The 25,550-nt window shown below is 47.7% G+C and overlaps 1 protein-coding gene across 1 annotated transcript in view; it reads left to right on the top strand.

Moving 5' to 3' along the window:
- LOC107121264 (1-phosphatidylinositol 4,5-bisphosphate phosphodiesterase zeta-1-like) overlaps positions 1-25,550 on the top strand; it is a 64,595-nt gene that overhangs the window by 15,694 nt on the left and 23,351 nt on the right. Inside the window, exons 5-9 of the mRNA XM_015424149.1 lie at positions 3,707-3,908; positions 6,461-6,605; positions 8,771-8,923; positions 12,757-12,960; positions 20,259-20,415. Coding sequence (XP_015279635.1) covers positions 3,707-3,908; positions 6,461-6,605; positions 8,771-8,923; positions 12,757-12,960; positions 20,259-20,415 — 861 coding nt within the window. The remainder of the gene's footprint in view (positions 1-3,706; positions 3,909-6,460; positions 6,606-8,770; positions 8,924-12,756; positions 12,961-20,258; positions 20,416-25,550) is intronic.

Raw genomic sequence — 25,550 nt, 5'->3', positions numbered from 1 at the left:
GGGCTTTTTCTACAAAAAGAGCCCTGGATCAACCGTAATAGCAGGAGATCTCCAGGTGCCACCCGGAGACTGGCAACCATAACTGGAAAGGACTTAAATTAAAAAAAAGAAAAACACAACTGTCTCTAAAGCTACATGTAGCTCAGTACAGAACTAAACGGGACCTCAGCGGGGCCTAATGCCACAGAGGCCACTTTCCAAAGCAGGCACTTTCTCCAGGGGAACTGATCTCTGTCGTCTGGGGACCAGTTGGAATTCCGGGAGCTCTCCAGGCTCCACCTGGAGGTTTGCAACCCAAAGTAAGTTTGAGCGTGCGGTGATGCACATTGGGACAAAAAATTCCAATGTCAAGTATAGACTAATGGGGTCTGAACTTGCTGAGACTGAGGGAGAAAAAGACCTTGGGGTCGTAGTGGGTAGCTCAGTGAAAGTGTCAACCCAGCGTGTCGCAGCAGTGAAAAAGGCAAACTCTGTGTTAGGGATTACTAGGAAAGGGACTGAACGGAAAAGGGCCGATGTTACAATGCCCCTGTATAGCTCTATGGAGCGTCCTCATTTGGAATACTGTGTACAGTTCTAAGGGGGCAGCCGTGTTGGGTCTGAAGCAATTGAACAAACAAGGGTGGACCCACAAGAAACTTGAGGAGACGGGTAGGGTTGCCAAGTGTGAAGCCAGCCGGCAGCGGGGGACTCCCGGCTGGCGGCTGTAGCGCGCACACGCAAAGCGTGCTGCGCCGCATGCACGTCACCCTGGAAGTGACGTGGTCACGCCGGGCACGCTGGGGCGGGGCCATGGCCATCCGAGCGGAAACAGAGTTTTCCCTCGGATGGCCGTGGCCCCGCCCCCAGCGTGCCCAGTGTGGTCGCGTCACTTCCGGGTGATGTGCACGTCGGGGTGGGGTTCCCCCCGGGGCCTGATCCTCCGGCAGCGGGGAATGGGCCTTTCCCCACCCCCTGGGGGGACTTGGGAAGCCTAGAGAGGGGGCATTCCCTCACCTTTGCTTCCTTCCCTCTCCCCCCTTTCCCCCTCTTTCTCTTCCCAAGCCAATCCCTCCTTCTTTTTCTTTCCAATCCTCCCCCAAGTCGATCCCTTCTCTCTCTCTCTCTCTCTCCCTCCCTCTCTGCAAGCCAATCCCCCTTCTATCTCCCCCCCCAAGTAAATACCCCCATCTTTCCCTTTCTGTCTTTTCCTCAAGCCAATCCCTCTCCTTCTTTCTCCTCTCCTTCTTTTCCCCTAATTTTGAGCCCGACATTGGTGGCAGTGCCTGGGAGGCCGAGCCAGTGCAGGCTCAGACACAAAGTCCCTATTCGCTCCCGGCTTCCCAAGAGCAGAAAAGCCTGCGAAAGCCTCATTGCTAGGAAAGGCATTGCTAAGGGCAGTCACGTGCTCAAAACAGTCGCTTTCCAAGGAGAGGGAGGGGGAGAGAAGCCTCCTCATTTTTGGTAAGTCCATTCTATGCACATGAGCAGAAAGGGCTGTTGTACTTTTGGGGGAAGTTTAAGTATCCCCCATATAGTTTTTTCAACATTTTAGATTTTTCTGCAAGCCTGGGGGCTGCCCCAAATATGCTGAAAGATCTCCCCCCCCATCTACCCCAGATCTGCGGAAATAAGTATCCGCACACAGAGGGACCCTTGGTTATTAGATATATAGATAGAACCACTGGACTCTAACTTTGTTCTGTGTACAGTTCTGGTCACCATATCTCAAAAAGGACATTGCAAGAGCTGGAAAAAGTACAGGGAAGGGCAACCAAGAGGATTAGGGGGTTGGAGCCCCTTCCCTATGAGGAAAGGCTGAAGAGTCTGGGACTTTTCCGTTTAAAAAAGAGATGACTAAGGGGGGGAGAGACATGACAGAAGTTTATAAAATTATGCATGTGGTGGAGAGAGTTAAGAACATAAGAACATAAGAGAAGCCAATGTTGGATCAGGCCAGTGGCCCATCCAGTCCAACACTCTGTCACACAGTGGCCAAAAATACCAGGCGCCATCAGAAGGTCCATCAGTGGGGCCAGAACACTAGAAGCCCTCCCACTATTCCCACCCCCCCAGCACCAAGAAAACAGTGCATCACTTGCCCCAGACTGAGAATTCCTATCTATACCTTGTGGCTAATGGCCACTGATGGACCTTTGCTCCATATGCTTATCTAATTCCCTCTTGAAGCTGTCCATGCTTGTAGCTGCCGCCACCTCCTGTGGCAGTGAATTCCATGTGGTGACAAGAGAAATTTTTCTCCCAAGATATTAGAGCTCAAGGGCATTGTATGAAACTGATGGGCAGTAGATTCAGGACAGCCAAAAGGAAATATCTCTTTACACAAAAAGTGATTAAAATGTGGAATTCACTGCCAGAGGATGTAGTGATGGCTACAGCTTTAAAAGGGGGTTAGACAGATTTGTGGAGGATAAATCTATCAGTGGCTACTAGCCATGGTGACTGAGGGGAACCTCCACATCCAGAGGCACTAATCCTCTGAATCCCAGAGCCAGGAGGCAACTTCAGGGGAAGGCCTCGGCCTCCATGCCCTGTAGTTGGCCCTTCAGAGGAATGGGTTGGCCACCGTGTGAGAGAGGATGCTGAACTAGATGGACCACTGGTCTGATCCAGCAGGGCTCTTCTTATGTTCTTAAGACATGACAAATTGCATGTTCTCGTCTATACAAACAGGCTTTACATACTGGTTCTTTGGTGATCACTTACTCTGAATTTTCAACATTAGCGGGGCTATCTAGTTATAAAAAATTGTAGACTACTATTCTAGTGCATGCATCAGTTCACTTCTGGCATGGCCAGGAGTCTTCACCCTTACCGCCTATGGGAACTTGTTATCCTACAAATACAACCAACACTTCCGCGTTTCTGCACATCACAGAAGATTATCGGCAGTGGTGAGTAAACCGTCTTTCTGGGAGGCTCCTCTTTTCTTATTGTCCTTCTCATTGAGGAATATCTGGTACGGTTCTGAGTCACTACGAGATTCCCTGGAGCACAGTTGAAAAACCACTGAATCAAAAAACGTCATGAGCATGCGAGGGGCCGTGGGTCAGTGGTAGAGCATCTGCTTGGCATGCAGAAGGGTTCAATCTCTGGCATCCCCAATGGAAAGGCCCAGGTAGGAGATGATGTGAAAGATCTCCACCTGAAACCCCGGAGAGCTGCTGCCAGTCTGAGTAGACAATACTTACCTTGATGGACAGATGGTCTGATAACAGTATAAGACAGCTTTGAGAGCCAGTTTGGTGTCGTGGTTAAGTGTGTGGAGACTAATCTGGGAGAACTGGGTTTGATTCCTCGCTCCTCCACTTGCAGCTGCTGGATGACCTTGGGAAAGCCATAGTTCTGTCAGAGCTGTTCTCTCAAGGACAGTTCTGGAAAGACCTCTCTCAGCCCCACCTACCTCACAGGTTGTATTTTGTGGGGAGGGGAAGAGAAAGGAGTTTGTAAGCCGCTCTGAGACTCTGAGTGAAGGGCGGGGTATAAATCCAATCTCTTCTTCTCTTCTTCTCCATGTGTTCATTCATTCATGTAATGTCTTTGATGATGATGGATGAATTTAAACTTCAGAATGGGGCCGAGGCAAGACAGAGGTAAGGGGCATATGTTTGTGACAGTGTTTCCTAACTGGGTTTAATTCCGGCAGCAATGCATATGTCCGGAACCTAATGCAGTTAACTTTTGAACATGCCAATTTCCCTTCTAGCAAAGAACAAGAAAGAGATGACGTTCGAAGGCTTTATCCGATACCTGCTTTCAGACGACTGCAACCTGTTTAAAAGCCTGCACAAAAAGGTTTATCAAGATATGACCTACCCACTGTGTGATTACTTCATTTCCTCTTCGCACAACACCTACCTGATCTCGGACCAGCTTGTAGGACCGAGTCATCTCTGGGGCTATTCCAGGTATTTATTATTAGGATATTTGATAAATATAGCAGAGTATGCCCAGGCATAGAACCACATGCTATTGTGCGCATTCTGTTGAAGAAGAGTATATGGCAAGAAGCATCTCGCAAAACTAGAAACTTACGTTTGTTCAAGTAGATCCAGCTCACACTCAGGGTGCAGTCGAAAGGAGAGAGAGAAGACTAATCTAAACAATACTGTCCCTATCACAAGTAGCCAGATAATCCGGCATCACATGTCTAGAAGCAGAGGTCATTTCGGGGGGGATCGCAGTTCCCCCGGGTGAGGTATGGGGGCGGGGCACATGACGAAGCCCCGCCCCCTGCTTCCGGCCGCCCCGCTTCCAGCCCTCATTCAGCCAGGAGGAGGCAGGAGAAGAGGGAGGGTAAGTTGCTTCCTCCCTGCCTCTCCCCACCCCTGCCTGCCTGGGGCCAGGGAGGGCCTTCGCGGGGCTTCCTTGCACTCCCGCCGGCCTTGCAGGTCCACTGTCAGGCCCCTCATGGGGCTCGGCAGTGGAGCTGCAAGGCCGGCGATGGCGGCCGGGACCGTTGGGGGCGGGGTGTGTGGCCTTATGACACACTTCCGGTGATGTCAGGGGGTGTGGCATATGCTAATGAGTTATGCTAATGAGTTCCCCTAGCTCTTCTTCTACGAAACGACCCCTGTCTAGAAGTATGAGGACATTGTTTCTACAGCAGACTCCATGAAGAGCCATGTGAAGAATGGAGAAGAGCAAACAGCACAGAGAGAGAGAGAGAGAGAGAGAGAGAGAGAGGAGGGGGTCAGAGGGCAGCTACCAGGTTAGGACAAAAAGAGGCGCCCCATTCAAGGAGATAACGTTTATACTCACTTAGAGTGATGCAGTGCCCCTCAATGTCGAGGCATGCTGAGTCGCTCATTCCAACATTTCCATCTCATTTCTGGAGGGGAAGGCTGGAAGCTACTTGGATTGGATAAACATGTCGAGCAGAGACCCATCAGTGGCTATTAGCCACAAGGTATGGATGGAACTTTCAGTCTGGGGCAAGGGATGCTCTGTATTCTTGGTGCTTGGGGGGGCAACATCGGGAGGGCTTCTGGAGTTCTGGTCCCGCTGGTGGACCTCCTGAGGGCACCTGGTATTTCTGGCCACTGTGTGACAGAGTGTTGGACTGGATGGGCCATTGGCCTGATCCAACATGGCTTCTCTTATGTTCTTACTTGCAGTGCATTCCTCAGCAGAGCTACATCCTTCCAAGCCAGTTGACTTGAATCAACATGGAAGGGTGTTGGCTCTGCTTAGGAGGGAAATCAATGGGCTTCGTCTGAGGTAACTCTTTGTAGGATTGTACTTCAAGTGGTGCAAAAGGGCCTTATGCTGTGTCTCTTAAGGTCCTTTGAGCCAGTGTGGAATAATGGCTAGAATGTTTGATTAGAAGGGGATCCAGGTTTGGATCCTGTCTCTGCTATGGGGGCTCACTGGGCGACTTTGGGCCAGTCCCCGTGTCTCAGCCTAACTTCCTTTGAGAATTAAATGGAGGGGAGAATAAAGTTGTAAGCCACTTGGGGACCCTATTGCTGAAAGAAACAGGGAATAACTGTCTGAATGAATAAATATTTTCAGCCGTTGAAGAAAAATAAAGACGGCTGTGGTGAGGATAAAATATGGTTATCCCATAAAAACTGCCCAAAGCTGCTTTGTAGAAGTATAGGATATGAACATGAGAAAACATAAAACAGTGCATCGTAGCCTGTGGTTTCCAAATGTCCTAATGGGATTCTTATTGGCGCTTCTGGTATAAAATTGAACCAGCTGCCAGACAGACTGAAACAAGGCAGAGAGGGCTTACAGCTTACAGAGATGAGATGAACCTATCAAACATCCCTAGAGAGCCATGGCCATTGGCTGCTTTCAGTTTAAAAGTGGAAGAGGGTGCTGTGTGCTCACAGAATTGCCAGAACCCCCCCCCCCTCAGTAGAGGTGGGGGTCCCCTGCTGCCAGGCTCTGCCCCCCAGCCACTGATCAGCTGGGTGGTGGGGGAACTTACCAGGAGAAAGGCCTAGGCCTCCTTGGTGGCATTCCACTGGAAGTGATGTCATCATGCCAGTGACATCTGGGCGACACTCTGGTATTTTGGCAAAAACTCTATGGTAGAAGTTTTACCATTGAGTTTCCCCAAACAATAGAGTGTTGCAGCAATGTCACAATGTGATATCACTTCCTGTGTGATGCTGGCAACGAGGCCTGGGCCTTTCTCTTTCTCCTGGTAAGTCCCACCATCCCCCACCGGTTGCCAGGAGGGACCTGGCAACACTAGAATGCCATGATATTTTCTTATAGTTGTGGTAGCACAAAGCCGTTTCAGGGCAAAGATCAAATTTCCTTTCTAAATCCCAACAGAAATCTCAAGATATAGGTTACCCTACCTGGGTCTCTGGGTGTCTAAACAAAGTGCTACTTAGAAACCGGAGGGCAAAATAGTGCTGATCAGTGGGGTACTAGTAGTTCTTTTTACAATTAAACAAATATATTAATATTCCTTTGTGTGTGTGTGTGTGTGTGTGTGAAGTGCCCTCAATAAGGGATGCCGCTGCCTTGAAATTGACTGCTGGGATGGGCAAGACAACGAGCCGGTGGTTTATCACGGACATACCTTAACCAGCAAAATTACCTTCAAGAGTGTCATCAGTGTGATCCATAAGCATGCTTTTGTGGTAGGTGCATCAAGGAAACGTGCAAATAGTTGTGGGATTTTGGGGATGGGGGAAGGCTTTGTACTCTCGATGATGTCTCCTTTCCTCCTCTCTCACCCCTGTGATGCCTCCCTTCCTCTTCTCTCACCAGGCCCATAGCCAGGATTTTGTGGCTTGTGGGGCAATTTTTTTTTCTGGTGGGGCTGAAGCTCTCAGTGCAGAAAGAAAAGCCAGAATTCTGAGGATTACGACTCAGCTACTTTTCTCTCTCTGAGTCGTCTCAAGATGTCCGTTCTACGTAGGTGTTCTTATCAGGGGTCATTTCATAGAAAAAGAGGAGCAGGAGCTCATTAGCATAACGTATTAGCATAATTTATTTGCATATGCCACACACCCGGACATCACCGGAAGTGTGTCAGAAGGCAACACCCACCGCTCAGGCTCCACTGGACTGTTTTGGATTGCTAGTTTTTTTTTGGGGGGGGGGAATTGCACAGATCTGCCCTCACAGGAGAGGGAGAGCTTGTACCTGAAGGCAGGAGGTGGGCCGGTGGGGGGGCTCTGCAACTTACCTGGTTGCTTCTTGCTCCTCATGGCCCAACTGAGGGCTTCTGGGAGCAGGGGGCAGAGCTTATTGCATGTGCCCGCCCTCTGGGCTCCTTACTGCCGGAGCTCCGCAGGAAATGACCCCTGGTTCTTATGCTAGCAATCACCCTTAGCCTATTAACCATTTCGTCAATAGAAAGCTGTTACCAGGATAAATCTCTAAATTACAGGCTGTCAACCACTTTAGATGACAGTTCTCAGCTGCTGCAAGTTAAGCACACACACACACACACACACACATATATATATATATACACACACACATACATATATATACACACACACACACATACATATACACATACACAGAAAGGGAGAGGACGATGGGGAGAGGGAGAGGGAGAGAGAGAGGGTGTGTGTGTCTTGGCTGGCTTCCACAGAGACCACACACTGGAAGCTTGTAACCACAGTCCGGAATCAAGGTCAGTCACAGAGCCGAAAGTCAAGAGCCGGGACGTCAATTCAACGTTGCAAGGACAAGGAGTGGCTGCCCCCCCCCCACACGCAGGAGCAGGTCTGAGTGAGCAAAGTTGCCGCCATTGAACCAGGTGCACTGAGTGCTTTTGAACAGGTCCTCCCTTCCCTGGGAGTCGAGTCTGCCAAGGCTTACAGCTCCTCCCGTTGCCTGTGCAGGAGCTGCAGTCTGGCACTCCTCCTTTGCTCCTGCATAGTCAGCCTCTGGCATGTGCCCTGCATCTGGGGCACTCGGGAGAACTCGGCCTTGGGGAGTCTGGCCTTGGGGTGTCTGCAACTGGGGGCGCTGCTTGGCCAGGCTCAGGGTCGGTCTCTCCTTCTGGCTGGACCTCCTGTGCAGCTGCTGGGGACTTTTCCTCCTCGGGTACTGTTGAGGGTTCTTCTTCTGGGCTGACTCCAGAGGAGGCTGGGCTGCTCCCTGCCTCTTCCTCTTCTGAGGAGTAGTCAGCCTCAGCAGAGCCAGGACCCACGACAGAGAGAGAGAGAGAGAGAGAGAGAGAAACAGACAGACAGACAGACAGACAGACACTTGCTAGTTTTGGTGAAATTTTATTTTACGCCAAATTGGTCTCAGGAATCAGAAGATGTTTTTCAGCCTTCTGATATATGCAGACAGGAAGGTCGGTGGCTTAGCAGTTCAAGACCCGAGTGCCGTGTGACGGAGTGAGCTCCCATCTCTGGCCCCAGCTCCTGCCAACCTAGTAGTTTGAAAGTAAGAAATTGCAAGTATATAAATTGGTACCACTTCGGTGGGAAGGTAACAGCATTCCGTGCACCTCGGCCTCTAGTCTTGCCAGTCTCATGACCACGGAAACATCTTTGAACAGTGCTGGCTCTTCGGCTTGGAAACGGAGATGAGCACCGCCCCCTAGAGTCGGATTTGACTGGCTTTCAAGCAAGGGAAACCTTTACATTTATATGATCTCATGCCGATTTGCAGTTGGGTGTCTTTAAAAATAAAACAGCTTCAATTTTTTATTTTGGAGAGTACCCAACAGATCCTTTTCCTTCCTTTCCTTCGGCTATATAGTGTAGCTTTTTGCAACGTTTTATTTCCCTGTCTTATATAATACATAGGATTTATGGCTCTTGTTTTGCATTTTTAGGCATCGGATTATCCCATTGTTTTATCTTTGGAGAATCACTGTAGCCCCCCACAACAGGAGATCATGGCAGCTTGCATGATAGCTATTCTGGGGGACCAACTGGTTACTTCGACACTTAATAATGAGATGCCGACCGAGCTACCCTCCCCAGAGGTAAACCCAGCTCTTTCCCCTCTTCTTTTAAAATCTCTGCAATTGCTGTGCAGGTTCGTTGAGAACGTTTATGGAATTGTGTGTGTGTGGGAAGTGCCATCAAGTCCCTTCTGACATATGGTGACCATATGAATCAATGTCCTCCAAAACGTCCTCTCGTTACCAGCCTTGCTCAGGTCTTGCAAACTGAGCGCCGTGGCTTCTTTGATTGAGTCACTCCATCTCCTGTTGGGTCCATCTCAATCACTGGGAGTTTTATCTTTGTGTTACATACCACATTATAGGGGGAGGTGGGCAGTCAAGTATGAGGCATCTCCTAAATGTCAAGAAGTATTCTGAACTTGCAAACAAACTGGGGTTTGTTTGTGACAAGCAGAAGCCTGATTAGCTGTTGTAGATTTTTCCGGGCTGTATGGCCATGGCCTTGGCATTGTAGGACCTGATGTTTTGCCAGTAGCTGTGACTGGCATCCTCAGAGGTATAACACAGAAAGATGGAGTACTCTCTGTTTCAAGGTGAGAAGAAAAAAAATGGTAGGCAGGTAATTTATATCTACTCAGGAAGGTAATCTTGTAAGAGTTCTCCAGGCTGTGAAAACATGCTAATAGAGGAGCTTTCCTGAGGAGGTTCTTTTGTATATGGATTGTTTCCTGAGGAGGTTTCCTGTTTCCTGAGGAGGTTCTTTTGCATGTGGACTGGCAGTTGAAATTCTAATCCTATCTGTAGTGCTATTGTCAGATGTAGAGCCTTTTGTGTTTTTCAGGACAGGAAACCATGCCCTATAATCATTTTTAAACTTCTTTCCTGTTGATATTGTGTTTATGTTTATTAATTTCAATGGCTTCCCTGTGTAATCTGACATGGTAATTGGATGTGTTGTCCAGCCTTTCAGTGTCTTGGAACAAAATACTGTGTCCTGATTCATTTTCACAATCACAAAAATTCTCCCCATTCAGGAACTCTTGGTGAGGGGCTTTGTCAGAAGCTTTTGGGAGTCCACACATAATAGATCACAGTTATCAGCATGCTTGTTAACACCCTCAAAGAGCGCTGGTGAGACAGGACTTCCCTTTGCAGAGACCATGTTGATTCTTCTTCAACAGGGCTTGTTCCTCTATGTACCTAATAACCATCTTTAATGGGGGCTTCCACCAATTTCCCCCGAGCTGTCTAACAGAATTGTAACTTCTTGGAACCTCTTGGAACCCTTTTTAAAAGTAAGCAATGTTTGCTTTTTGGCTTCATGGATGGCATGACCCGATTGGTGAACAGATTGCATTGAAATGCTTAGAGTCTGAGATGCTTGGAGGTAACATGATGATGTGTTGATTGATCTGTGGCATTTGAAGTCTATTGGGCACACAAGCCACCGCATCAGGGATCTCCATCCTTGTTAGCTCTGCTGGAATTTTGAGAAACTGTACTGGGTAATGTTACAAAATGGCTGCTATGGGGAACCCTAAACCCCCCATACATTTTCAATTAAATGAATGGGGGGGGGGGGGGGGGAGAGATGGAAGATTAATACGTTTTTTGTTGTTTACTTAATTTATAGTCTGCCTTTCTTACTGAGATTAAAGGGGATTAACATATATGGCATTAGAAGGTATAAAATAGAGGATACCTATGATATCCATTAGGGGCTGCGGCAGCTCAGAGGTTAAGACGCTGAGCTGCAGACCGGAAGGTCGGTAGTTCAGCAGTTCGAGACCCAAGTGTGCCGCATGACGGAGTGAGCTCCTGTCTCTGGCCCCAGCTCCTGCCAACCTAGCAGTTCGAAAGCAAGAAATTGCAAGTAAATAAATAGGTACCGCTTCAGTGAGAAGGTAACAGTGTTCCATGTGCCTCAGCATCTAATCATGCCGGCCACATGACCGTCTTTGGACAGCGCTGGCTCTTCGGCTTGGAAACGGAGATGAGCACCGCATCCCTAGAGTCAGGTTTCGAGCAAGGGAAACCTTTACTATGATATTCATTGCTGCTTTTGCAGGGCAGCAAGGAAACTTGCGGGAAGTAGTATAATTATCTTTTGGGTCCTGTGGGAGAGAGAACGGATAGGCATGTTTTGAAATAAATAGTTAAATGCCCAGGCCTGCTAACATGTATCCAAACAATATGCATTGTGTGGTGTGTAAGTGCTGCCGAGTTACCTCTGACTTCTGGTGACCGTTATGGATTAATGTCCACCAGAAGGTCCTCTTGTTAGCAGCTAGGGTTGCCAAGTATTACCTCGATCTGGAGCGGGGGAGTCCCGGGCTGCTCCTGGAGCGCGTGCGCACGCCGCATCCACGTCACACGGAAGTGACGTTTTCCCTCAGATGGTCATGGCCCCACCCCCAGCGTGCCCCGCGTGATCACATCACTTCCTGGTGACGTGCATGTCAGGGTGGAGTTTCCGCCGGGGCCCAATCCAGTGGCGGCAGGGAATGGGCCTCTGGGGCGGGGGTTTCCCCGCTCCCCGGGGGGACTTAGCAAGCCTATTAACAGCCTTGCTCAGGTCTTGCACACTGAGAGTTGTGGCTTTTTTGACTGGGTCAATTCATCTCCTGTTGGGTCTTCCCCTTTCCTTGCTGCCTTCGACTTTTCCTATCACGGAGACACTCAAGAGAGAAAGGAGGAGAGAAAAAGTGGAAGGAAGACATGGGAAGGGGTAACAAAGGAAAGAGCAGACAAGGGAGGATGTCCAAATGGGGTGAAGGAGGACAAAGAGAAGAAGGGAACCTGAGAAGGGGCAAGGAAGAATTGTGGGAGGGGGTCAGGAAATAGGGCAGTAGAGACGCCAGCAGTTTCCAGGAAGCACACTGGTGGGCGCCACGGTACTTGTGTGCTCCGTGTTGTGATATGTAGTATTTCATGATGCAGCATTCCTGAATCAAAAAGCATGCATGGTGGTTTTTTAAAAAACAATTTTATTTTCCATACAAGACAAAACATAAACAAACAAACAAACAAACAGACTTACGTACAACAACAAAAGGGGGGGGGTTCCATTTACAACATTTTGTTTTTCTGTGAAAGTACCTCAAACGTTATCAAATTGCATTTTTCAATTTTTCCACCTTATATTTCAAAACATAGCTTTGTTTGTAAATTAAAAAACAAGTTATGGTTCTTATTTCTTTGCATTTCGATTGTATGTCCACAGAATTTAATTATTGGCTTCCTCCATCTGTTTGTAAAATTTTGACCATGTATTCTCAAAGTCTTCCTCATTTTGTCCTTTCAAAATTAAACTAAGTCTGTCCATTTCTGCTGTTTCAAGAATTTTTTCTGTAATTTCTTCCTTTGAAAGTACCTCATTTTCCCTCCAATATTTGGTATACAATATTCTTGCAGCTGCCACTACATGTATAATAAGATATGAGTCTTGCTTTTTACAATTTTCTGGCAATATATTCAATAAAAACTGCTCTGGTACATAAGGTACATTACAGTTTAACATTTTTTCTAACAATTCATGAACCCCAAACTAATATTTTTTAAAACTCTATCGCATGTCCCCCACATATGAAAAAAAGAAAAGAAAAAGCATGCATGGTTGAACCTAATTATTGTTATGGCTTCCTTGTGGGTCTGATTGGTTGCACGCATGTTGAATGTCCGATGTTGTAATATTAGTCAGTGACTCAGAGAAGAATATGCAAATAGTCCATCGATTTTCAAAGCAAACCAAGCTGATGATCCTTGGTTCCTCAGCACAATATAGAGTGGTACAGCTTGGGTACAAAGAAACACTGTCAGTGCAGAAGGCTGAACAAGATTTATTTTACGTCGTCTTCCTGTTCTGTGGTTTACTATGTTGAATGCTGTCATTCCCCCCACCGTCGCCACAGGACCTGAAGTTCAAAATCATGATAAAAAATAAGAAAGTCGGGAATCTGGAAGACACCCTTCAACGGAAGAATAAGGTAGCTAGAGGTGACGTAATGGAGGCTGAGGATACTTCAGAATCAGAAGAGGAGCAAGAGGGATCTTTGCTCAAGAGAGCTGTTGGTTCGAAGACACCGGAAAAGACACCGGAAAAAAAGAAGGAGAAGGTAAACAGAGATCTAACCCACCAAGCATTTGAGGTACCTTTATGCCCCATTTTCCAGCCAAGATGCGATTTGGAGCTCAAGAGCCAATAGAGAGCCAGTTTGGTGTAGTGGAGCGCGGACTCTAATCTGGAAGGACCGGGTTTGATTCCCGACTCCTCCACATGCAGGTGCTGGTGTGACCTTGGGTCAGTCACAAGTTCTGTCGGAGCTGTTTTCGAAAGAACAGTTCTTGGAAGAGCTCTCTCAGCCCCACCTACCTCACAGGGTGTCTGTTGTGGGGAGGGGAGGGGAGGGGAAGGGAAAGGAGATTGTAAGCCACTCTGAGATTCCTTTGGGTAGTGAAGGGCGGGTATAAATCCAATCTCTTCTCTCTTCTTCTCTTCTACAAGTGACTTTGAGGAATTAAAAACTAGTGCACCAATGCAACAAAAGATGCCAGGGATGCTTGAAGGTGTCTATGGCTGACTCTTCTGACCCCTGGCCATTGAGGCTTTAGCTCAGGTTCTAGACTTTTCCCTCCAGAAAGAGGGGGCACAGAGAGTTGCTAACAGACCCGTGGTCAAGCGGAGGATGATGGCTGCAACCTACAGAAAGGAGACATCACTATTGTTCATTTTATACCTTGTGTGTGTAAAGTGCCGTCAAGTTGCAGCTGACTCATGCTAACCCGTAGGGTTTTCAAGGTGAAAGACATCCATAGGCGGTTTTGCCGTTTTCTGTGTTAACTACCTTGGAATTCCTTGGTGGTCTCCCATCCAAGTACTAACCAGGGCTGACCCTGCTTAGCTTCTGAGATCAAACGAGATTGGGGTTCCCTGGGCTAGCCAGGTCAGGGCACTTATATGAGGAGGAGGAGATTGGATTTATACCCCGCCCTTCACTCGGAGTCTCAGAGTGGTTTACAGACTCCTTTCCCTTCTCCTCCCCACAACAGACACCCTCTGAGGTAGGTGGGGCTGAGAGAGCTCTGACAGAAACTGCTCTTTTCAAGAACAGCTCTGACAGAACTATGCCTAGCCCGAGGTCATCCAGCCAGCAAGTGGAGGAGTGGGGTTCTCCCAGATTAGAGTTTGTGCACTTAACCACTACACCAAACTGGCTCTCATATCTCATACCATATCTTTTCTCAAAACAAAAACAAGGTTATCATTTTCTCAGCCATTTGCAGGCCAACCAGTTATAATGTTCAATTCTCCCCCCCCCCCCCCCCCGCCCCTCTTATGCTTAGAATGTTTGGACTGCAAATTTTGCAATAAATGCAATCGACATCTGAACTGAACTAGTCTAAAATACCAGGGGGCTTTTTTGGGGTGTGTGTGTGTCAAGTCGAACCTCTCTTTTTATTACCTCAATGGCTTGCTCACAATTCAAAATAAGCAGTACCGCATCTGTGTGGTGGCAGTATTGTCATGGTGGCAGGCTGGGTAGTTGCTGATCACACATACTTGGTTAGTGTATTCCAGACCATCATGAGATGTTTCTTTGATAACACAGCTAAGTTGCAAGTATTGCTTTTGCTCTTGGGAGGGGCTGTGGCTCAGTGGTAGAGCACCCGCCTAGCATGCAGAAGGTTTCAGTTTAATTCCCAGCAAATACAGTTAAAAGTATCAGGTGATGTTTTTTGACTTTATTTTTATATCAATTTTTCAAAGGTACAATACGTTCATACAACACCGAATCGAGATCCAATATCAACAAATCAAACCAAACCACGAGAACAAAACAAAACCCCCACTTAAATACAATCATCCAACAGTCCTAGTATCAATACAGCTCTAGATGTACATAAGGCCACACGTCAATTCAAAAGACATTTTTAATGCATACAAACTTGGCTACTTGACCATTACTGACTAGCATTTATGAAAAGCATATGTCTGCAAGATAACAGTTTCCCGGATTACATATCAGAGAATATGTCAGAGGAATGTAAAATGATATTGACAAGACATTTGCCAGAATTTATTTCCTTTCGTTTGTTTTTAAAAGAATATCAAATCATGATAGTGCTTATTTTTAGGCAGAGTGTCAAGTTCTGTTGGGTCTTGGACAATAGGAAACCAGAGCTCCACAAAATTCCCCTGAGTTTTTGGTGATTGAGAGCTATATGATGGTATTTTACCTAAAATAAAATAATCCCATAATCTAATTCTCCAATCTGTGATAGAAGGCATTGGTTTGTTTTTCCAGTGAGATGCTAAAGCAAGTCTCACCACTGTCAACAGCAAAGTTAGGAGGTGATGTGAAAGACCTCTGGGTACCTGCAACTTTCCTGGTGATCTCTATACTCACATCAGAGAGAAGTATGTTAATGATCCCAGAGTCAGAGATGTCAGGACAGAGCTCAAGTAACAGATAAGGGCAGTATGAATTTCATTGTAGAAAGACCAATGAAAAAAGACATGTGCCATTAACTCTATCTCATCGCTGTTACAAGGGCAACATCTCTCAGTCCGGGCAGTTTTGTTATATCTGCCCTCAATAACTGAGGATGGCAAAGCTGAAAATCTGGCAAGGGCGAAAGCTCTTCTTTGATTAACATTTTCAAGGTTATAAAGATGTGGAAGATAGTAGCTGATTGTATTTTTATGTAGTTATCTTAGAAATTTCTGTATTTGTATTAGTATTAGTTTTAAGTACTTTTATGCACGTTTATATTTGTATACCTTATTTTTTATATTTTTAATATTTTATCAGGCTATGGCCATTCTTTTTTCTTACATATTTGTATTCTGGTCATGGACTGTAAATAAAGTAAAGTAAGTAAGACCTCTGTACCTGGAGAACTGCTGACAGTCTGAGTAGACAATACCGGTTGGTATATCTTCCATGCTTAAGAAAGTCCATTGCAATTTTAGTCTTTGAATTTGCATTTTCGTCCACACATGAAGACACACAAACACATGAACACAGGCCAGCCCGATCTCGCCAGAACTCAGAGGCTAAACAGGGTCAGCCCTCATTCGTATTTTAATGGGAGATTACCAAGGAGATCCAGGATCTCCATGCAGAGGCAGTCAATGGCAAACCACCTCTGAATGACTTTTGCCCTGAAAACCGTACGGGCTTTCCACCAATGCTCCCTCTAAGCTGCGGAGTCTTGTGAGCAAAAACTCTACTTTGTGAGCTAACGGCATTAAAGTTGTGAGCGAGCGATTCGGCTACTGCATAAATTAGTTTGCTCTGGAGCCACCCTTCCTGAGCTGAGACAACAATGTGTGAGCTGGAGGCTAAAGAACTGTGAGCTAGCTCACACTGACTCAGCTTAGAGGGAACTGGTTGCCAGAAGTTGGCTGAAACTTGACAGCAAAACAAAAACAAACGATCCTGAAGGTGCCCACTGCCATACCTAAGAATGCCCTTAGTCAATTGCATTTTAAGTTTCAGGTCTTTGAGTTTGCATTCTCATCCACACATGAACACATGAAACTGCCCGGTACTGAATCAGACCCTTGGTCCACCAAAATCAATATTAACTGCTCAGTCAGGCAGTGGCTCTCTGGGGTCACCAGAAGAGGAGAGGAGAGGAGAGGAGAGGAGAGGAGAGAAGAGAAGAGAAGAGAAGAGAAGAGAAGAAGAGATTGGATTTATACCCTACCCTTCACTCAGAGTCTCAGAGTGGCTTACAATCTCCTTCCCCTTCTCCTCCCCACAACAAACACCTGAAACGCAAAGTAACTTTTTCCCACCATAGAGAACAATGGAGGGGATGGGGCAACCTGCTTGAGAGCCCGTAGAATTGGACTCCCTGGTCCAATGTTCTTCAAACTTGGTTGGTATTTTGGGATGAGTTTGGAGTCTCTCCCTCAATCCCCCTCCCCTCCAGCCCCCAGAATATACCCTATGTTTTTGCCATTGACTTCAATGGCCCATAGGATATAATGGGGCTGAAATTGACATTCGGCTGGCCGAAATTGACATGCGGGAGTCTTACTGCCAGCCAAAATTGATTCTGCCCAATTTGGCAGAATCTGAATGGGCCGATTATTATTATTTTTTTTGCACACCCCTACTCTTGATGGCACCTGGTGTTTTTGGCCACTGTGTGACAGAGTGTTGGAATGGATGGGCTATTGGCCTGATCCAACATTGGCTTCTCTTATGTTCTTATATTTGGAAGCCAAAAATATAGAGGTGATCAAGCATTCTTGATTTGGACCTGTTCCTATGCCTTTCACTTGGCCATCGAATTTGGAATCAAGGCAGCTACACCATCTCCCATCTGCCTTTCCCACCATCTTTTCCTCTACCACATTGCCCTGTTCACACAAAGACAACTGTCGGTGTCAAGAGGATTGTGGGTAGCACAGTTTCCCACGATGTGAGTTTGCAATGCCAAAATTGTAACGCTGAAACAATATTATTGTAGCAAACATTAGCTACGCGGTAGGGAAGAAAATCACCTCTAAACAGCAGGATGTTGCTGTGGTCTTGCAGTCTTTCAGGCCTGCAAAAACTTCAGAACCGCAAAGTTGAAAGTCAAGCACTCGCTATTTATTCCAATTGTGGAGACACATCATTAAAAGAAAAGGAAAAAATCCTTTATAGGAGACGGACCTTTTCTTTAAAGAAAAGCCTTAAATCAATACAATTGGTATTTTGGAGTTCAGGCTTGTGATCAGTTAAGCTTGCAGTCCGTTCTTGTGGTCATGATGTATGCCTCCAGCAGTGCAAAGGCAAAAAACCCAGATACTGTAGGTTCTGAACGAAGATTTAAAGGAGGCATCTGTCTGTGCAGGCCTGAAATGGGGGGTGAAACACAAAGGAATTTGTGCTCGACGAATCGGTCAGCCTAATGACTCGAACATGGCTCTGTGGGACACAGGCCTCTTCCCCGATGACTGAGGGCCGGACAGATGTGATGGCACCCTGGATTTGCCATGGGGCTTGCCATCATTTTGAGCAGAGGGTTCCCACAGGAACTCGTTTCAACATCACTGAAGGGGCCTAAGTTGGCTTGTGGCAGCTGGGGGGGGGGTCTTCCACCCCTGCACCATTTTCCTGAATTGAAATGGCACCAGGGGGCTGTCATGGAGCCTCTAGAACAGGGCAGATAAGGTCCCCCAGCTCCGTTTGGGAGGCAGGAGCCCACTGATCCCCCTACACCACACCAGAACGAAGCCGAATTGGGACCCGGTGGCAAAGTTAAGAGGAATTCCCCAGCAAGAGCTTCCTGCTCAAGAATGGCTGCAAGCCCCAGTAGTAGACTCTGGGACGTTGCCACATTTAGTTCTGCCCTGAGAAGATTTAGTTTGCAGACTGTGAACGTGCAAAAGCAACAGTATGACGCAACCCCAAACATGTTAGCTATTGACCTAGGTGTGGCCTGACTGCCATTTTGTAGCACAAGCAGTTACTGCACAGGGGCAAAGCTGCTCAGCACGTTGTTTAGCGGGGAGCATAGAACAAGAAAACTGAGATGATCCAGGTAGGGGGGTTGGCTCCCATGTCGATAAGAGAAATCAGGGGAAGTCTGCTTGGTGATCCTGTTAGGTTTGCCAGATCTCTTCGAGACACCAGCAGGGGGATGGGGAGGATGCTGCAGGAGCTGGAAGCATCACCCCCGACGTGCAGATGTCATGGGAAGTGACGTTGTGCATCACCCAGAAGTGACATAGGCACATCGGGGGCAACGCTCTGGTTTTTGGGCAAAACTCTATCGTACAATCACCCTCAACCCATAGAGTTTTGCTCAAAAACCAGAGTGTCACCCCTTCCCACATCACCTATGTCACTTCCAGGTGATGTTGGCATGTTGTCGGACATTGCTCTTGGGGGGGGAGTTTCCTCTCGCCAGCCAGCTGGCCGGTGATGGGCAAGAGCCCACAAAAGCAGGGGATCCTCCACCCCAAACTGGGGAACGGGAACCCTAGATCCTGTTCATGTCAAAGTTCTCAGCAGCCCTGATTATGAATTCCTGATTCCAAAAACTAAGGGTACATAAAGTAAACTAGGGTTTCATGTTATGTCTGAAGTGAGCCTGTATGTCTGTGTGTGTTTCTCTACTAGGGTTACCAACCTCTAGGTAGCACCTGGAGATCTGCTCTTACAGTTGGTCTCCAGACGACCAAAATAAGTTTATCTGGAGAAAATAGCTGCTTTGGAGGGTGGACTCTATGGCATTATACCCTGATAAGGTCCCTTTCTGCCCCAATAAGGTCCCTCTCCTGTCCTCCCCAGTCTCCAACTCCCAAATCTCCAGCTGTTTCCCAATCCAGAGCTGGCAACCCTTTTCTCTATGGTCTCCCCTCCCCTACAGGGTGGCCAGGCCCCGGTTGGAGATGGGAGATTCCCCCGCTCACAGCTGCTGCCCCCCCACCGCCAATCAGCGGGCTGGCTGGGTGACTTACCAGCACAGGGGGAATATCTAAGCCAAGGTTGCAGTGACATCGCTAGCGATGTGGCACAGGGTGCTCTGGAATTTGGGCATGAAATACCAGTGTCCTGCTTTGCCAGCAATGCAAAGAGGTCACTTCCGGTGTGTGCCAGAAGTGACGTCACCGATGACATCACTGTGGTGCCAGGCTAGGTCTCCCACGCTGCTGGTAAGTCCTCCATGCAAGCTGCCAGGAGGGACCCTACACCCATGCTAAGCATTTCAGGCCCCCACATGGTCAGAAGGTATGATACATCTTATCTTTTCTAGTGTTCCTTGACCAAGTATCATCCTTAAATGATCACTTACCTCAGAGTCCAGGGAGGGAGGTCACCTCCATCTTCAAGTACTTGAAGATGATAACCATCTTCAAATACTTGAAGGGCTGCCATCTAGAGGCTGGTGTGGAGTTGTTTTCTGTTGCCCCAGAAGGTTGGACCAGAACCAACGGGTTGAAATTAAATCAGAAGAGTTTTTGGCTGAACATTAGGAAGAACTTCCTGACAGCGCGGTTCCTCAGTGGCACAGGCTTCCTCGGGAGGTGGTGGGCTCTCCTTCTTTGGGGGTTTTCAAACAGAGGCTAGATGGCCATCTGACAGCAATGCTGATTCTGTGAACTTGGACAGATCGTGAGAGGGAGGGCAGGGAGGGTTGCCTCGGTGCTCAGTTCTTGTGGCCCTTTCTTACACGCCCAGGGAAATGCTAATTGCCACTTTGGGGCCAGGAAGCAATCCTGGTGGTTTGTTGTCATCTTCTGGGTGTGGAACAGCGGTCACTGCAGGTATGGAGGGGGAGGAATTTGTGAATTTCCTGCACTGAGCAGGGGGTTGGACTAGATGGCCCTGGAGGTCCCTTCCAACTCTATGATTCTATGACTCTGTGATCTTTCAGGGCTCTTACAGCTGCTGTCCTTTGTTCACAGCACCGAAATGTTCAAGTGGCGATGCTGCTGTCAGAACTCGTGATTTACACCAGATCCCGGAAGTTTGTCAGCTTTGAAGACTCAAAAAAGAAGCAGAAATTTTACGAAAACAACTCCATAGGAGAAACGAAAGGGCAAAAGCTGATTCTCAAGATGGGTAATGTAGAACCTTTAATACACAACAATAAACACTTCACTTTTTTTTTTGCTGCTTAGGTTATCACAAAACTAGAAAATGATGGGCTGGCAGTTTCCAGAATATTTCTCTAGAGCTGAATCAGAAGTCTATTTACTTGGGAGAAAGACAGATTAATTTCAATGAAACTTATTTCTAAAGAGATATGCTTAAAAACTGCAGGCAATGCAGGACCACTGCATTGAGTTTAACATACACTCAAGATTTTAGGCTTCTCCTTGTGCAACAAGTTATGCAAACTTTTGCACAAATTTTTGTACAGAAGGGGGGGAAAACCTCTGAATTTAGGTTCACTTTATGTTCTCGCTTAATTCCTTGATACCCCACCTTTCTCCCCAATGGGGTCTCGAGTAGGGATGTGCATTCGGTTAGTCCGAACCAAATGCACCCCCGAAAATGGCCCATTCGGACTCCTTTCGGGCTGCTGCTGGCCGATTCAGATTCTCTGATCTGAATCGGCTTGCCCCCGAATTGTCACCGAATTTCGGTGGCAATTCGGCCCCATTATATCCTATGGGCCATTGAAGTCAATGGCAAAAACATAGGGTATATTCTGGAGGCCGGAGGGGAGAGGGTTTGATGAAGAGGCTCCAAACTCACAGGGTAGCTGTTGGAGCCTCTCCCCAAGATACCACCCAAGTTTGAAGAACATTGGACCAGGAGGTCCAATTCGACGGGCCCCCAAACAGGTTGCCCCTTTTCTCCCCACCATAGAAAACAATGAAGGGGATGGGGCAACCTGTTTGGGGGCCCGTCGAATTGGACCTCCTGGTCCAATGTTCTTCAAACTTGGGTGGTATCTTGGGGAGAGGCTCCAACAGCTAACCTGCGAGTTTGGCGTCTCTCCCAAGCCCCCTCCCCTCCAGCCCCCTGAATATACCCTATGTTTTCACCATTGACTTCAATGGCCCATAGGATTTAAAAGGGTAAAGGTTCCCTTGCTCGAAAGCCAGTCGAATCCGACTCTAGGGTTGCGGTGCTCATCTCCGTTTCAAAGCCGAAGAGCCAGCGCTGTCCGCAGACGTTTCCGTGGTCATGTGACCAGCATGACTAAACACCAAGGCGCACGGAACGCTGTTACCTTCCCACCGAAGTGGTCCCTATTTATCTCCTTGCAATTTCTTGCTTTCGAACTGCTAGGTTGGCAGGCCCATAGGATATAATGGGGCTGAAATTGACATTCGGCTGGCTGAAAGACTCCCTAATCTGCTGGTACTGACAAAACGGACATGCGGGAGTCTTACTGCCAGCTGAAATTGATTCTGCCCAATTCGGCCGAATCCGAATGGGCCGAAGGTGGTTTGTTTTTTTTGCACACCCCTAGTGTCGAAGTGACTTACGCTGCAGTGTGGTGATGTCAGTTCTGGTTCCACACCTGGAAATGAGTTGTAGGATTACAAGTTGCCATTCTGGCCCCTCTACCACCTCCCCTCACCAGAGTGAGGGGGGGAATGGAGGGCTGGGGTGGGAATTTCTTCACCCTCAGTGGGCTTTAGACAGCCCGACGCGAGAGTGTCCTGCAAGCCCGTAGACAGGATTTTGTGGCCTGTGGGGCAATTTTTTTCCCCTGGTGGGGCTGAAGTTCTCAGTGCAGAAAGAAAAGCCATTTAGGCAAAAGGAAGCTGTTACCAGGATAGATCTCTCAATTGTAAGCTGTCAGCCACTTTAGATGACAGTTCTTGGCTGCTGCAAGGTAATCGCTTCTGCCTGCCTAAGCAACTATTCTGACAACAAGCCGGCAAGCAGGGCTGATGACTTCTATAGTCAAGAAAGCTAACACTTAGGCAGAAAAACTCTCTTAAAGGAGACCGATTTCTTGACACAGAGTTAGACGGGATCCTAGAGGTCACCTACTCCAACCCCCTTGCTCAGTGCAGGGATTAGTCAACTACAGCACCCCACTCTGCTTAAAGGAGTGCATGCCTTTAAAGACAATGTTTTAAAAGGATGGAAAAAAGCATTTACACGGGAAATTCTTGTGGGGCGGTGCCTTTAAGAAAGAGGCAGAGCCCCCAAAAGCCCCACTGTAGCTATGGGCCTGGTGCCCTGGCTTAGCCAATAGGAATTGTGCTTTCTAGGAAGTTATGTGTCCATGGGAGTTCATTTCCAGCTTGCAAAGAAGAAACCACCTTCTTTTTCCACTCTCAGAAGGCTTTCAGTATTGGCAGGGATCCTCACAATTTTGTACAGAAGAATCTCCCGAGTTGTTCACTACTCTTGGTTCATGATCGATGCTAATTCTGATAGACACACACCCCCCTGCCGATCTGGGATTGTCGGCAACCTAGTGAAAACACCTTTTTTTGTGAATGGACAATGCAAGATCCAAAAACGCATCTTTCAGTTCAGAATGGTGGGCAGAAGTTAATATACCCTGGAAGAAGCTGAAATATCGATCAGGAGGAAGCTTTTTTTCAAACAGCAGGCCCGTCGAGTGTCGATCTGCAAAGATCACCACGCTCATCATGCTCACTCCTCTCCAAAAAAGGGCCATCGCATTTTTGCATAAGAATTCCTGTTTCATATTAAGAGTCGCTGGCAGAGATCCAGCAGAGCATTTAGGCATCTAGGTAGACCTCCCGCCTAGTAATTGGAGCAGATATCCTCAAATTGTCCATTAAAAATCCTCACCACCACCCCGCCCGAACCACAATAAATGACACAAATTAGGCTTCCTGTCGTCTGCATAATTATACAGGGTTTGCAGCGGCAGCTTTTAAAGAATAGGAAGTTGTATAGCGTGCGGTTCTTTTTGCCGAGAATTTGGGGCTGAAGGCTTTGGGTGCAGAGAGTAGGGGAATGAACAGGCAGGCACCAAGACGTAACCTGGCAACGGTGTGGATCATAACAATTAACTGGTCCTAAGTGACTTTATTTGCTTTATTGTTATTATTTTTAAAGTCACACCTTTTGATTCTAACGGTTAAGTTCATATTTGAGTGTCGGAACTCACAGCCAACAATGGAGTACACACTTCTTAGAAAGGTTATAGTTTTATTGAAGAGCCATAGATGCATTAACATAGTCACTGTTAAGAATAGCCGTTGCCTATTGAACCTAATGAGATATAGGGCATTCGTATGCACCCCCCCCCCCACTGCGCTGGCCAATTAGGCACCCTCCCGCGCACGGGCTAGAGCTGGCAAGTGTTACTATGCGAAGCTGGGAATTGTTCTGCTCCCACGGTTGGCCTGGATGGCAGACAACACACATCGCCACCTGTACTTCTTTAGAGATAAGCATTTCAGTGCAAAGCAGAGAGAGAGGAATGCGAAAGCAATTTACGCAGACACTGAAAGAACATCCCAACCCCCATGGCAGCATAGCTGACATTGGGGAGCTTTAGTGGGGTTTTGGCTTACTTCAACAGACGCTACTAGAGCTGGACCTCAGCTGCTAGCTTGGGAAATGTTAAATAGTGGCTTCCATGGATGAGCAGGCTCGAGTCTAATTAGGGCTGCCAAGTGTGGGCGGTGGGCGGGGAAACCTCCGCTTTGAAGGCCCAATTTCCGCCATGGCAGAATCGGGCCCCGGGGGGAACGCCGCCCCCCAAGGCTGCATCACCGGAGGTGACGCAGCCACGTTGCTCATGTTGGGGGCATGGCCCAGATCGTCGGGGGGGGGAAACCATATGGTTTCCCCCCCCACGATCTGGGCCACGCCCCCAACGTGAGTGACATCACATGTCACTTCCATCGAAATGCTGGTGGCACGTGCGCGCTTTGCGCGCGCATCCGGAGCTGGAGAAGCCTCCCCCGCCACTGAGTTTGCCAGACTTGGCAACCCTAAGTCTAATGATCAACTCAAATTCATTTGTGATTTCAGCCAGAGCAAGACCAGACTCCAGAGCCTCAGCTCTGTTAAATAGCATGCAATTGCCACACCCAAACACACCCCACTCCCAATGATAGGCTCTTTACATATCATGACTACTTGATTCGTTACTTTCAGAGTCCTGGTAGGCTATTGCTCTTGTGCTCCAAGCTCAGCCAGTCTCTGCGGTGACGGACCTGGAATGATTCAGTCCCAATGCATAAGAGGAAACCACAGTTGGTGGAATATTTACTTGGAATATTTGCAAACTATTGAGAAGACTTTCAGCAATTCGGATTGCGCAAGGGCAGAGAAGGGTGCAGAAACAAAGTGACACCCATCTCTGATAACGGGAGGACAAATGGGCTCCCTGCAATTTGCATAACCGTAGGGGGGTATTCCCCCTGCCCCAGCTCAGGAATTTGTATAGAATTTGGAAAGTATGGTTGGTCCTTTTCCTGAAAGATTAGAGATGAAGGGGTAGGACCCTAAGTGATGAATAAAAACCACTAGAAATATGAAATTTCTACCTCCCTCCTCAATTGGCTTCATCCAGTTATGCCAGGGGTCGCCAACATGGTGCCCATGAGCACTATGAAGAAGGAGAAGAAGGAGGAGGAGGAAAAGGAAGAGAAGAAGGAGGAGAAGGAGGAGGAGGAGGAGGAAGAGGTAAAGAAGGAGGAGGAGGAGGAGGAGGAGAAGAAGAAGAAGAAGGGGAAGAAGAAGAAAAGGAGGAGAAGAAAAGAAGAAGAAAATAAGGAGGAGGAGGAGAGATTGGATTTATACCCTACCCTTCACTCAGGATCTCAGAGTAGCTTACAATCTCTTTTCCCTTCCCCTCCCCACAACAGACTCCCTGTTAGGTTGGTGGTGCTGAGAGAGCTCTGAGAGAACTGCTCTTGAGAGAACAGCTTTGCCAGAAACTATGGCTTGCCCAAGGTCATCCAGCCAGGTGCGAGTGGAGGAGTGGGGAATCAAACCCGGTTCTCCCAGATTGGAGTCTGTGCTCTTCACCACTACACCAAACTGGCTCTCTGTGGTGCCTGCTGACCCCTTTCCTGATACCTAACCAAGTGTTTTTAGGAAATGGGTGAGGCTGGGTGGGGCTTTTGCCCAGCAAGGCTTCTGTTTGGCCATTGGGATTTTGAATGGCCGTGAGGATTTTTTAAAATGTTGTTTCCCTGTCCGACTGCAGGTGGGCTGCAGCAGCCATTTTGTGGCTGGCCCCACCTCCCATGGCAGCCATTTTGTGGCTGGCCCCACCTCCCCTGGCAGCCATTTTT

Source organism: Gekko japonicus, unplaced genomic scaffold (assembly GCF_001447785.1).
Source record: "Gekko japonicus isolate JY-2015 unplaced genomic scaffold, Gekko_japonicus_V1.1 scaffold1317, whole genome shotgun sequence".
In the NCBI taxonomy this organism is placed as follows: domain Eukaryota; kingdom Metazoa; phylum Chordata; class Lepidosauria; order Squamata; family Gekkonidae; genus Gekko; species Gekko japonicus.
This window is presented reverse-complemented; position numbering and strand designations above follow the sequence as displayed.